The following is a 13751-nucleotide window of genomic DNA, read 5'->3' on the forward strand; positions in this document are numbered from 1 at the left end:
AAATATATTTAGACAGGCAGATATCTTAACTGTTATGGAGAATCTAGATTATGGGATTAATTAATTATAATGCTATGTGGTGCCATGACTTCTGGGAATTTAGAATATAAGCAGCAAGATTTTCAGTTTTGTATTTAGGTACTAACATGGTCCTCATAGCAGACCACAGTAACTAGTGGATTTTATCAAGACTCTGGGAGGTAGAGAAGTATTAGCCCCACTTTACAGAAAGGAAACTGAAGAACTGGGTAGATACAGTGATTCGCTGAGCCAGGAACAGGATCCAGGTCTCCCAAGTCCCAGTCTATTGCTCAGCAAATGAGACTATCCTTCCTACTCATCCTGAATCCACCAGTGTACATCAGCTGTGGATCAGGCCCAGAAACTTTGCAGAATGATCCCGAGTTCAAAGAGAAGAATTAGTGTAGTTTATCACGTTTCTTTTCCCAACACACTGGGGGAATCACAGTGATCTCTGGTACAGCTCCTAATCAGATAGCCTGTATTTAAAAAAAATATAGAGAGTGAGTGTCTAGCAGTTGTTTGCCTAGCCCACCATTCTGTAGTAAGCTCCACAGGGGTCTATCTATGCAGAGCCATATACAGAATCACGATTTTCAAAAGATGCTGCACCGCACACTCACTTCAGTGGGAGCTGAGGGTGCTCAGCACCTTTGAAAATCAGGCCATAAAATGATGAATGACTAGTGGATTGAGTGAACCTTTTTCCCCCTCTGTTCCTCTGAGACAGTTACTTATCAGCCTAGCTGCTCTGCCTTTCCATTCTCATTCTGGTAGGATCTGGTTGGGAACAGGACCTTCTCAGTTCAACATTCCTTTTCATGGAACTCCCAGGCTGTCCGCTCCTTGCTGCTTTATGATCACCGAATGGCCCTCTTGTGTGCCAGTGAAATCCCTTGCTACGCTGTTTAAAGAATCTGTGACCACTTAAATTTAAGTTCCCTTTCCCCAGCTCTGGATATTCCCCCCCACCTTTCCCCATAAACTTCTCTTTTGTTTTTGTGTGCCCGATCTTCTTTTGTTTGTTCAGGGAGTGACTCTCTCTGCTTTGTTTGGTCTCTAGCTCCTCCCTTCTCATGCTCTACAGAGCTAGAAGCAGAATAGTGAGTTACCCAGCTCATCAGCCATGACAGGTTGCTTATTGGTTGTCCCCATAACTTGTTCATGTTGAGAGAAGAGGGTCAGTGGGGATTCTGCGCTGCCGTGGCTCTCTTGATGCAAACACATGGTGTTCCATGATTCTTTCCTCTCTCCACCCCAGCCTAGCGCCTGTTCCTTCTCTCTCCCTCCCACAGGGACCAATTCTGTGTAGCCTGTAACCTGCACACATCCTCTGTATTGATTCTTTTGCTTTAAATTCCACCATGACCCAAGCCTCAGCAGGCAGGCGCACCCACAGCCTCTTCCTCTTCCTTGGGATTTCCCTATGACCAGTAAAGCAAACTACATTACATCACATGCCACAGTATGAGACCTCTGGCTAAACAGTACCTTTTAACAGGGCCACACCACTTATACTACGTCAAAGTGAAAATAGCAAGTTTTATTGATACGGATTTGACTTAGTGGTCCAAAGAGAGGTTTTCCAATAGAGTATCTACTGAAGCTGCTTCAGATGCATGGAAAGTTCTGAAGACAAATATGTACAATGTGGCAATCAAGAGCTTTAGAAAGAATACTAAAAAAAAGTTAACTAGTTCATAGATCATTTGGAGATACTGTTGAGAGGAAAAGATCTGCCCTGATCACCTACAAGTATACTCCTACTACTGATTCGCACAACAACCTAAAAGAAGCTCATAAGGTTGTTCAAACAGTTTCCAGGAGGTGTGCTCAAGAATTTTGGCTGGGTCTCTGTGACAGCATCCAACGGGCGGCTGACACAGGTGACAGTAGATGGTTATATGAGGGCATCAGAAAGGCCATTAGTCCGATAAAGAACAAGACAGCTCTGCTGAAAGATCTGGATGGCAATATCATAGCTGATAAGGGGAAGCAACTGGAGAGGTGGATTGAGCATTATGGAATGATATACTCAAGGGAGTCTGTAGTAGACCAACGTGTGTGAGCGGAATTGCCTGGGTTTGAAGTTATGACTTTGCTGGATGCCAAACCTACTCTAGAGGAACTTGAATAAAGCATCAAAAAGATTCTCAACCACAAAGCTTCAGGACCTGACTGTTTACCTGCTGAAATCTATAAATGTGCAAACAAAGACTTTCTGCAAAGATTGCACAAGGTACTGCTACTCTATTGGAAGGAAGAAACTGTTCTGCAAGATTTTAAGGATGCTTGTTTCATCCAACTCTATAAAATTAAAGGAGCCAGAAGTGATTGTAATAACCACAGAGGTATATCTCTTCTTAACATTGTGGGAAAAATCTTAAGCTGTATTCGTTTATCTAGACTTCAAACTTTAGCTGAGAGAATCTCTCCTGAGAGCCAGTGTGGCTTCAGTTTGGGCAGGTCCACCATAGACATGGTCTCCTCTGTAAGACAACTGCAAGAAAAGTGCAGAGGGAAGTCTATTCCACTGTACATGGCTTTTATAGATTTAACAAAAGCCTTTGACAGGGTTAGTTGGTCAGGGCTTTACAGTGTTCTGAAGAAGCTTACATAATGAAATCCTTACACAATGGCATGAAGGCAACTGTAATGTATGAAAACCAAAAGTCTGACTCATTTAACATCAATAGTGGAGTGAAGCAGGGTAGCATACAGGCTTCTACATAGCTTAATATTTACTTTTCTTTCCTGCTTCCACATGCATTCTGTGATGTTCAAGAGGGTGTCTATCTTAGCACCAGACATGATCGAGGTTTGTTTAACATTGCAAGGATCAGAGCTAAGATGAAGGTGAAGGAGATCATCATAAGGGACCTGTTTGCAGATGATGCCACCCTTGTGGCTCAGAGTGTTTATATGCCCCACAACATCTTATTACCAAGTTCTCTGAGTCATGCAAAATCTTTGAGCTATCAATAAGCTTGAAGAACCATATCATGCACCAAGGCTCTTCAGAACCAGTTCTAGATATCACCTTAGATCAGGGGTAGGCAACCTATGGCACGGGTGCTGAAGGAGGCACGCGAGCTGATTTTCAGTCGCACTCATGCTGCCTGGGTCCTGGCCATCTGTCTGGGGAACTCTGCATTTTAATTTAATTTTAAATGAAGCTTCTTAAACATTTTAAAAGCCTTATTTACTTTACATACAACAATAGTTTAGTTATATATTATAGACTTATAGAAGGAGACCTTCTAAAAACATTAAAATGTATTACTGGCACATGAAACCTTAAATTAGAGTGAATAAATGAAGATTCGGCACACCACTTCTGAAAGGTTGCTAACCCCTGCCTTAGATGGTATTCATCTGGATGTTATTTACCAGTTTTGCTACTTTGGCTCGACTGTTACCAGCAGTGTAGATCTTGATACTGAGCTCACTAGCAGAATCAGCAAAGCATCCAAGAACTTTGATCTTTCGCAAGACAGAGCCTAGAACAATAACAAATTGTCAACTAAAGTGAAAATCAGTATTTATGACTGACACCAAATATGCCATAAGACTAATCAGCTTTCATATAGATGCTTGCATAAAATTCTTTGAATAAGAAGGGTGACAAATGTGGAAATGTTAATTTGGGCTGGTATGTCATTCGTGGGAACATTTCATTTGTAAGAAAAGACTAAGGAGGCTTGGACATGTCAAGTGAATGCTGGATTACTGGATCCCACAGAGTGTGCTGTACTCTGAAGCTTGCAAAGAGACTAGAAAGAGACCCAGACTACTGCACAGATTTTGGGATGCTTGCAAAGATCACTTAGGCCTGGTCTACACTACGCGTTTAAACTGATTTTAGGAGCGTTAAACCGATTTAACGCTGCACCCGTCCACACTAAGAGGCCCTTTATATCGATATAAAGGGCTCTTTAAACTGGTTTCTGTACTCCTCCCCAACGAGAGGAGTAGCGCTAATATCGGTATTACCATATCGGATTAGGGTTAGTGTGGCCACAAATCGACGGTATTGGCCTCCGGGCTGTATCCCACAGTGCACCACTATGACCGCTCTGGACAGCAATCAGAACTCGGATGCAGTGGCCAGGTAGACAGGAAAAGCCCCGTGAACTTTTGAATATAATTTCCTGTTTGCCCAGCGTGAAGCTCCAATCAGCACAGGTGGCGATGCAGTCCCAAATCCAAAAAGAGCTCCAGCATGGACCATACGGATGTGATCGCTGTATGGGCAGACAAATCTGTTCTGTCAGAGCTCCGTTACAGAAGACGAAATTCCAAAGCATTTTAAAAAAATCTCCAGACAGAGGCCACAGAGGACTCAGCACACTGCTGCGTGACAAGCGTAACGGAAAGCCAAAGAATCAAATGGACGCTCATGGAGGGAGGGGGGAATGAGGACTCAAGCTATCCCACAGTTCCTGCAGTCTCTGAAAAGCATTTGCATTCTTGGCTGAGCTCCCAATGCCTGTAGGGTCAAACACATTGTCCGGGGTGGTTCAGGGCATAGCTCGTCAATTTAACCCCCCACCCCACCCCCAGAAGGAAAAGGGAAAAAAATCGTCTCTTGATTCTTTTAAATGTCACCCTATGTGTACTGAATGCTGCTGGTAGACGCGATGCTGCGGCAGTGAACTGTAGCATCCTCTCCCCCCATCCCTGGTGGCAGATGGTACAATATGACTGCTATCCATCGTCATCATCAGCCTGGTGGCAAACGGTACAGTACATAAGAACTGGTATCCGTCCTCATCATCAGCCCATGATGGTCTCCTGGTCATTCCCAGTAGATGGTACAGAACGGCTGGTAACCGTCTTCATCATAGCAACAGGGGGCTGAGCTCCATCAGCCTCTGCCCTTCATGTGTAAAGAAAAGATTCTGTACTTCCTGGACTATCATAGCAGCGGGATGCTGGGCTCCTCTCCCCCACACTGCTTAATGTCTTGTCTGTACTATCATAGCAGCTGGAGGCTGCCTTCCCCTCATTTTATCTCACTAACAAGTCACTGTTTCTTATTCCTGCATTCTTTATTACTTCATCACACAAATGGGGGGACAGTAGCCCAGGAAGCCTGGGGGAGGAGGGAAGCAACAGGTGGGGTTGATGCAGGGGCACCCCCTGTGAATGGCATGCAGCTCATCATTTCTGCGGGATCTGACACGGAGCGGCTGTGCTCTCTGGTTCTCTGATTCACTGGTTCTCTAGTACACTTGCCCCGTATTCTAGGCAGGACTGATTCTATTTTTAGATACCATAAAGGAGGGATTGACTCGGGGAGTCATTCCCATTTTTGTCTTTTGTGCCCCCGGCCGACCTCAGCCAGGGGCACCCATGACAGCAGCAGACAGTACAGTACAGAAGGACTGATAACCGTCTCTGCTATCATGCAAAAGCAAATGAATGCTGCTGTGTAGCGCTGCTGTATCGCCTCTGTCAGCGGCATCCAGTACACATATGGTGACAGTGACAAAAGGCAAAACAGGCTCCATGGTAGCCATGCTATGGCGTCTGCCAGGACAATCCAGGGAAAAAGGGCGCAAAATAATTGTCTGTCGTTGCTTTCCCAGAGGAAGGAATGACTGACAACATTTACCCAGAACCACCTGCGACAATGATTTTTGCCCCATCAGGCACTGGGATCTCAACCCAGAATTCCAAGGGGCAGGGGAGACTGCGGGAACTATGGGATAGCTACGGAATAGCTACCCACAGTGCAACGCTCCAGAAATTGATGCTAGCCTCGGACCATGGACGCACACCACCGAATTAATGTGCTTAGTGTGGCCGCGTGCACTCGACTTTATACAATCTGTTTTACTAAACCGGTTTATGTAAAATCGGAATAATCCCATAGTGTAGACGTACCCTTAGTATCTGTGGATGATTGGAAAAGGAATGCAGAATGCTGCTCTGTTTGCTGGAGTCAGTTTGTAGATGGAGCAAGGCAGACTGGATCAAGCTTTTGTGATGACCAAGGACAGAAGAGGAAAGAATCTGTTGCTTGGATTCAGATCATTGCTAGCGCATAGGTGTGCCCTACCTGTGGACTTCACTGTCAGTCACGCATCGGACTCAGCAGTCATCAGAGAACTCGTTAGCGCATACACCATGCTCTGTAAAGAGCGACAGTGCCATTAATCTACTGAGGGATGCCAGTATACTGTAAAATAGAGTAAATGTTACTCAGTGAACTAATTCAAAATGCTGATACTCTATTCCTGATCTGGCAACCTACTCAAGTACATACTTAAGTTAAGCACAGGACTTCAGCAGGTGTCTTACTGTAAACACGTGCTTTAATCCCTTTGAGTGCAATGGATTTAAAGATGTGTTTTGAGTTAAGCACACATCTAAATCCTATGCTGAATAGAGATGGACTGCTGAATTAAATCTTTAATCACATGCTCAGCTCTGGGACTACTCATGTACTTAAAATTAAGCTCATGTTCTAAGTGCTCTCCTGATATAACATGTTTTGCTAAACTTTATCTCTCACTAAAATAGATTCCCTAATTCATCTAAATTCAGTTCCTGCACCTTTTTTTCTTAATTCTGCTAAATCTGTCTCCTTTGGGACAATGCACGATAACTGAAATTTGTACAAATACTGCATGGTCTTAGTAAATTTCTAACTCTGAATGTATTTACAACAATACAGCATGAAGAAGATTTATAGATTTAATTACCTTTTTTTTAATTGCACAACACTCTTCAGAGATTAACTGAAACTGGCAACATTGCTGTTGTAGTCATTTTTAACCTGGAGGTTACTGTGATGTATAGCAGGAATGTCAGGAAAAGTGAAGCTCCATGATGATGTAGGAATGCAAACAGCATATATCTCAATCAGTAAATAGGGATTTTATTGCTGATTTCAGCACAAAACACTCTTCGGGCTTGGATCAGAACACTTGGCAAAGCCAAAATACCCTCCTTTAATATCTGTTCTGTAATATATTTTTCACTCCACTAAACAAACTGGATACAGATCTACCTACAAATATAGAAATATATTCTGCTTAGCAAAGAAATAAAACACGGCATTTGGTCTCTGATTAGAGAAGGCAGCAATTGAAATCTTACTATGTTAGGGTTTCATTGTTGTTTTGTGACCTGAGGATCTTTTATTCTTATTAAAATAACTAATTTTGAGTTTCTTAAGAAATGTATGAAATCAATTCCACCTATTTGATTTGAATTAAATGTATCTGTTGGATCCAACTGTAGGTGCTCGAATTTAATCAAAGAGGAAGTACAAAACACATTGTTAATGCCAACTGCAAAGCAAATGGCTATGGAGAAGATTAAAACATTTCAGACCAAGTGTTGGTAGTCTGACCATGCACATAGTCCCCATTGGCCATTGTTGTTCCCCAGCATAAGGTCTGTTTTGTGTTTAGCTGGCCCGCTAGGAGCATCACTCGCAGCACTCCCATGACCCCATCCCTCCATGTGGTCAGTATGGGGGCATGGTGGGTTAAAGAGGAAGTGATCAGGGCATCTCCGCATGCTGACAATCCATAGCTTTTTGGGGCCATTAGCAGCCTTAGTAATTTAGAGCAGCCTTCCTCTGCCATCTTTTCCCCCAACTCTCTGACTTCTGCTTTGTGCTGCTCAGTGCTGTTGAAAATATAGTCCATTTTCTTCAGTAAAGCTTCACTAGGTATGTAAGGTGCACGAGGGTCTGTGTTGCCTTTTACATGCATTTATAGCTCCTAACGAAGCCATTGCATTATGCAGAAGTATTGAGGGGAGATTAGCCATCCAGAGACTGCTCTCACGTTGACTACTCCTGATTTATTCTGGTGTAAATGAGAGCGTAATAATGCTCCTCACCATACGAGATATATTTAAGCCAAATGTTTCTATACAGCTCAGGATGGCAGAACCACAAAACACATATGTATGCTTGAATCTGGACTGCTAAAAGAGCCATTATCTTGTGGAAATGAGGGCTTTCCTAGAGTGATCTATTTGAGCTGTTTCCTCTGGCATGACCCTGTGATCTGGCTTTTCTACTTTGGAAGGTGGTTCTTATGCACATGAACCTGTCTCATTCAATGCTATCAGTTGTTGAGTCCCAGAACTGAACAGCACAAAAATCTGTACTTGCATAACCATGAAGAGATTAAACAAATTGCTCATTACCCTGAAAAACAAAGACTTTCCACTTGTACTCTCTTTTGTGTGGTGCACATTCAAAGCCATTTTTCCTATTATTTTCTCATATACATGGCAGCTGACCTGTATTCACAACTCATTCATTCTGTATATGGATATGGTAGATTTCAAGTCCATAGAATTTATTTTTAGTATGTTGTTGTATTTGCTGCATTTGTAATTGTAATTTTTGTTTGAAGCTATCTTAGGAAAAAGCTCTTCAACCACCAACCTGTGATGTTTTTCAGTAATGCATTGACATATTTTTTATTGTATTTATACTTTGGAAAATCTCATGATAGTTTTCCTCATTTGTTTTCTGAGATAATCCTATGCATGTGCTTGGTGACCTTTTCTTTCAAATAATTTTTACTTTTTTCTTTGTTTCTCATTTCTTTCCCTCATTTGCCTGAATTCCTGCTTTTCCCCCACCCCCAACCTCTTCTGATTGATGTTTATTCTCCCCGGCCTATTCCAGTTCTCTGCCTCTGAAAGCTTCAAAGAATGACAAATCCAGAAGTTTGAAAAAAATCTCTCGGTAAGAATGAAAACAAGGTGACATATTTTGTTGTCTCTTTGTGTAGCTCATCCAAATTATAAGGCTCTTGGTTCCATTACCAACTCTGATCTAGGAAAGACAGACGTTTGAATAAAGCTACTTTAGAAATCAATAATGGTTTATTATTGGAAAATACATTTTTCCTATTAAAATTTAAATAGTGTGCCTTTGTAAGAAATGAAAACAGCAGAAATCAACACATCATTTTACATTTGCTAAGATATTATTTTGAGACTTTGTATTTATGTGTGTACGTACATAACTGAAATCTTTCAAGAATACCAAGGGACTTTACAGCTTTGGGAAAACAGGGTAAGATGAGAAGCACACTCTTAGAAGAGTGCACTTTGAGAGAACAGTATGTTTGGTAGACTGACCAGCCTTAAAGCTAGGCATCTCTGCAACCTTCATAGAATGGATAGCCCATAAGGCGATCCCGTGGGGGCAGGTAGTGATGTATAAATCATAGGTTTACTACTTAATTAATTACTGCACCAAGCAGAGAGAAAATTTGGGAGAAGGAGGAAAGAGAGAGACAATTGTGCTCATTCCATGCTTGTGAACACAGAGTGACTGCACAGTTCTGCTAAAATGACATGAATAGGGCCAATTCACACCTTCCTTAGGATGGCCCTCATGTTAAAACTACAACAGCTGTGTCCAAACTAGGATTTAACCATGTGTTTATTACCACATAGTAGCTAAAACTTGGTGGTAAAACCCCTTATTACCTAATGAAAACAAGGCCTAAGAAGGGCTAGAGGAAAAGGAATCCATCCCCCAAACCCATGGTTTGGCAGGAGTGGGTGTCTAGCTGCTTTCCTGTGTTTGCTACATCCTGGGGAGATGAGTATTGCTAAGGGCTCCCTTTGTCCCCAACATAGTAACAAATACATTGACAACTCCCCTGCAGCACTCCCCACCGTATCACCAAACCCCTCCTCCATGGAATGTCCTCCTATACAGCCTGCACCCTGGAAGCAATTGAACCAGAATGGTTGCATTGCCTTTCCATACTGCAGTGTTGATGGCATGGGAGAGCAGGAATAGCAACAACTGACTTTTTTAGAGCTCTAGTTTCAGTCTTTGTGCATGGCTTTGCTTCATGTCCAGAATAGTATCTTCATAGCACCAAGGCTTAGGGCTAGTCTACACTGGCAACGCCAAAGTGCTGCCGCGGTAGTGCTTTAACGTGCCTTGTGTGGTCGTGGAGCAGTGCTGGGAGAGAGCTCTCAGTGCTCTAAAAAAAAAAACACCACCCCCAAAAGAGGCGTAGCTCCCAGTGCTGGGAGTATGGCTCCAGTGCTGGGAGTATAGCTCCAGCACTGGGGCACTTTTTACACTGGTGCTTTACAGCGCTGCAACTTCCTGCGCTCAGGGGGGTGTTTTTCACCCCCCCTGAGCGAGAAAGTTGCAGCGCTGTTTATTGCCAGTGTAGACAAGCCCATAGACATCATGGGTACCAGTTAGGAGTACCTAAGGTTACAGAAATACTCCCCATAATCTCACTCCTTGGTATTCTAAATACAGAGAAGTACTCTGGTATCTGAGGTAAAGCTATTATCATGTTGGTAATTATTTATTTTATATGGTCACCTCAGTAAAACTGGTGTAATCATGTATTAGGACATCAGCTGGTTGCCCCTGGGTAGGAATTTTTCCCTCCATGCAACATCAGACAACAGGCTATTTGCGCTGTCCAGACTTTTTGTTTTCCCTCCAAAACATGAAGCACGGGCCATTACTACAGGCAGGGTGCCAGACTTGATGAGAGGGTGCATCCTATTTAAGACAAACCTGACATGGATGGCGATGGTGGGGTGGTGCTAACCCCCTCACAACTCAAGGAGGTTGGCTTTTCTACGCTCGAATTGTATGCTTTAGTCACTGAATGGAGGATTGCATGATTGGTTATAGGTCGCCTTTTCCATCCAGTAATAGCACTGACAGCATCTTAATTAATCTCCCCCTGGCTTGGGGAGGGGGGAGGTAAAAATATTGACTTTTAGTTATAGACAGAACACATCCATTTAACAGTAGAACCCCCAAATAATATTTTCTCTGTTGAATAAAAGCTTTAAATGAAGAATTTTTCAATCTGTGTGGGATGCACTAATGCTGTTTGTTAACACTACCTTTTAAACACAATTTAATCTATTAATGCTGTGGTGAATAGGAACAGAGGATACATCATCAACAGAAATACACTTTAAACAAGAGCAAATTAACTTTGCTAGATTTTTTCTTTTTGAAAGGGATGCAAACTTTTAATTTTACAGAACCATGAACCAAAGATTTAACTCACCCCAGGAATTCACTGCTCTGCTGTTAATTTCTTCTCTTCCTAATTTGTAGAGAGTTCATCAGCTACATGAAACGATCCCGAACCTTTTATGCCTCTATAGCAGAAAGGCTGTGTGATGGGGACCTGGTGATGCGGGACAGCTCGACTTGCTGGAATGGAGAGGATGTTGTGGAAAGGTAATTGTGAGAGTCAAATTTTGTACTGAACATGGACATATTTGGGTACACAAAACTGGCTTTCCAGATTCTCCTGGTGCTTTAAAATATGTTGTATTAGATATGATGCATTGTCTTGAAATGTCATATTACTTTATGTTCTATAAACAGTTTAATGACCTTCATGATCCTTAAATATCTGATCATTTTTAAACACATGAGATTGCGATAATGGGGTCTTCAAGTAGTGTTGTATAATCTCTATGAGGAAAAAAAGCATTTTGAATTATAATGAATTATACAGTGAACTGAAACACTTTCCAAAGAAGACTAAGTAACACTAATTTTGGGCCCACTTTTCGCACACTGAAGCCCTACAGTAACTTGCTGACCCAGTCGCAGATCCTCCTTGCTGGGAAAACAAGGGTCATGCTTTTAACAGTAAGGTGGGGACACTCTAGGTCCAGAAATACCAGATCATACTGTCTTGATCTTTTTTTAACCTGCATACCAGTAAAGTTTTTCAGTGAGGTTAAGTTGGTTGCTTTGCGTTTTGAAAGGAGGCAATGGAGCAGCTATGGTATGTAGGTCGTTCTGAGTGTGCAGACTCATTTGTTTTATAAGCAAAATGGGAGGGCAAAGAGCATGTACCGCAATTGTTAATTAGACTCCCAAAGTATGTTTACATGGCAATAAAACACTTGGAACTGGCTCAGGTCAGGTATCTCAGACTCACAGGGCTCAGGCTGCAGGGCTGTAAAATTGCAGTGTAAACATTCAGGCTTGGGGTGGAGCCTGAGTTCTGAGACCCTCTGCCCTCATAGGATCCCAAGGTTCCAGAACGTCTACACCACCATTTTATAGCCCCACAGCCCAAAGTCCACTGACATGGGCCAGCTGTGGGTGTTTCATTGCAGTGTAGACAGACCCCTAGAGTTTAATGACGTTGATAGGGTAGGAATGGAACTTTCAGTTGGATGCTCTATTTCTCACCTTGGATCCTTTCATGCCCAATCTGCCCCTTTCTGGTGACTAAGTATGTGCTGGTTTGACCTCTGAAATACTATGGCCCCATGAGTTTGTGTAAAACAAAACAAAACAAAAGCCTTGTCAGCAGACAACAATATTAATTTCCTTGGCACAATAATTGCTGAAGTCTGCACTGGCTTCTAGGAAATGGTGGATCCAAGACTTTTGTTCACACTACAGAGAGGACATAAACAGTTTTAGAGCTAATGAGGGTCCAGATGGAAGCCCCAACCCTGCAATATGTTGCACCTAGTCAGATTGCTGCACCCCTGCAGACCATGTTGAAGCCGATCATAAAAGTCAATTCATCCATGTGCTTCACACTGCAGGATAGGGGTTCACAGGCTCTATTTTGCCACTGTGCTGGGGAGGCAGTGCAGCTCCAGGCGAGATGCAGCTCAAAGACTTACTGTGCCTGAAGCAGTCAGTGTTAACTGGAGCTTCCAGGGAATGCAGAGGGAAGAGCAGCTGCTTCGTCACCCATGAAGAGAGTGCAGTGTCTGGCCCTCTTTGTGCTTGGCTAGTGCTACTTGTGTGTGTGTGTGTGTGTGTGTGTGTGTGTGTGTGTGTGTGTGTGTGTGTGTGTGTGTGTGTGTGTGTAAGGGGGCTTACTCCGGACTGGCTCTAGCTCTGTGTAGTAATTGAGGTCAGGAGTGTGAAAGGACCATACTTTGCCTGTTCCTGCGTGTGTGCACAAAGCAGAGGTCCTGTGCGCCATTTTCTTCCTGCTCTTCTCAGTCCATGCAGGGCTGGGTGTAAACTTGCCCTCACATTTAGTGAAAAAACTCCCAAACCAATGAAAGCAAATAACCTGAGCATTACAGAGTTTGGGTGATTGAAAGCATAAAACCAGTTTCATTTTGGGTACTCTGTGAGCAACTGCGGAACTACAGTAAGATGAGGCCATGCTATGTTTCAGATGAAGCTGAGATACTGGTATCACCAGCTACTATCAGGGGACAGGAAGACTAATGAAGATGGACTATTTCTTTCTTTGGAGTATTTGACATTGCATGACATGGTTTGGTTTTAATCTGAAATATGAGTGGTCCAACCCGCAATATGACAAATGTGACAAATTCAGTTATAGAAATCTAACAAGCACCTCACACTGAAAAATGACTTGCTATAGTTGTAAAGCACTTTTCTGTGCTGCGCTCTGATGGCATTTCTGTTCACACACAAATTCAGCATGTTGATATGCGGCACCTTAAAGACATGTTTTCTTGCCTTTTTTTTTTTTTTTTTTTGCTTCGGCAGTTTGGGCAGCGGTCCGAGCGCCTTTTTTTTTTTTTGCTTGGGGTAGCAAAAATGGTAGAGCTGGCCCTGATTAGGAATTTGTAGTTCTTCATTTGTTCCTCAGGTAATATGAACCAGTCTTTGTACTTAAATTCAGAGTTGGAGATTTAGTTAAATACTGCATGCAGATGTGGTCGCCACATCTCAAAAAAGATTGGAATTGGAAAATGTTCAGAAAAGGACAATAAAAATGATTAGG

The 13751-nt window shown here is 42.7% G+C and overlaps 1 protein-coding gene across 8 annotated transcripts in view; it reads left to right on the plus strand.

The window, feature by feature from the left end:
- Positions 1-13751, plus strand: part of LOC120371739 (glypican-5-like) — a 627960-nt gene that overhangs the window by 255272 nt on the left and 358937 nt on the right. For 7 of the 8 annotated variants that reach the window (XR_005584553.1, XM_039487907.1, XM_039487906.1 and 4 more), the window contains exons 5-6: positions 8684-8743; positions 11120-11245. Coding sequence is in view for 7 of the 8 variants with exons in the window: in XM_039487907.1 (XP_039343841.1) it covers positions 8684-8743; positions 11120-11245 (186 nt within the window). In the remaining variant the exon portion in view is untranslated. The remainder of the gene's footprint in view (positions 1-8683; positions 8744-11119; positions 11246-13751) is intronic. The other variant, XM_039487904.1, reaches the window with a different exon arrangement.

Source organism: Mauremys reevesii, linkage group 9 (genome assembly GCF_016161935.1).
Source record: "Mauremys reevesii isolate NIE-2019 linkage group 9, ASM1616193v1, whole genome shotgun sequence".
Lineage (NCBI taxonomy): Eukaryota > Metazoa > Chordata > Testudines > Geoemydidae > Mauremys > Mauremys reevesii.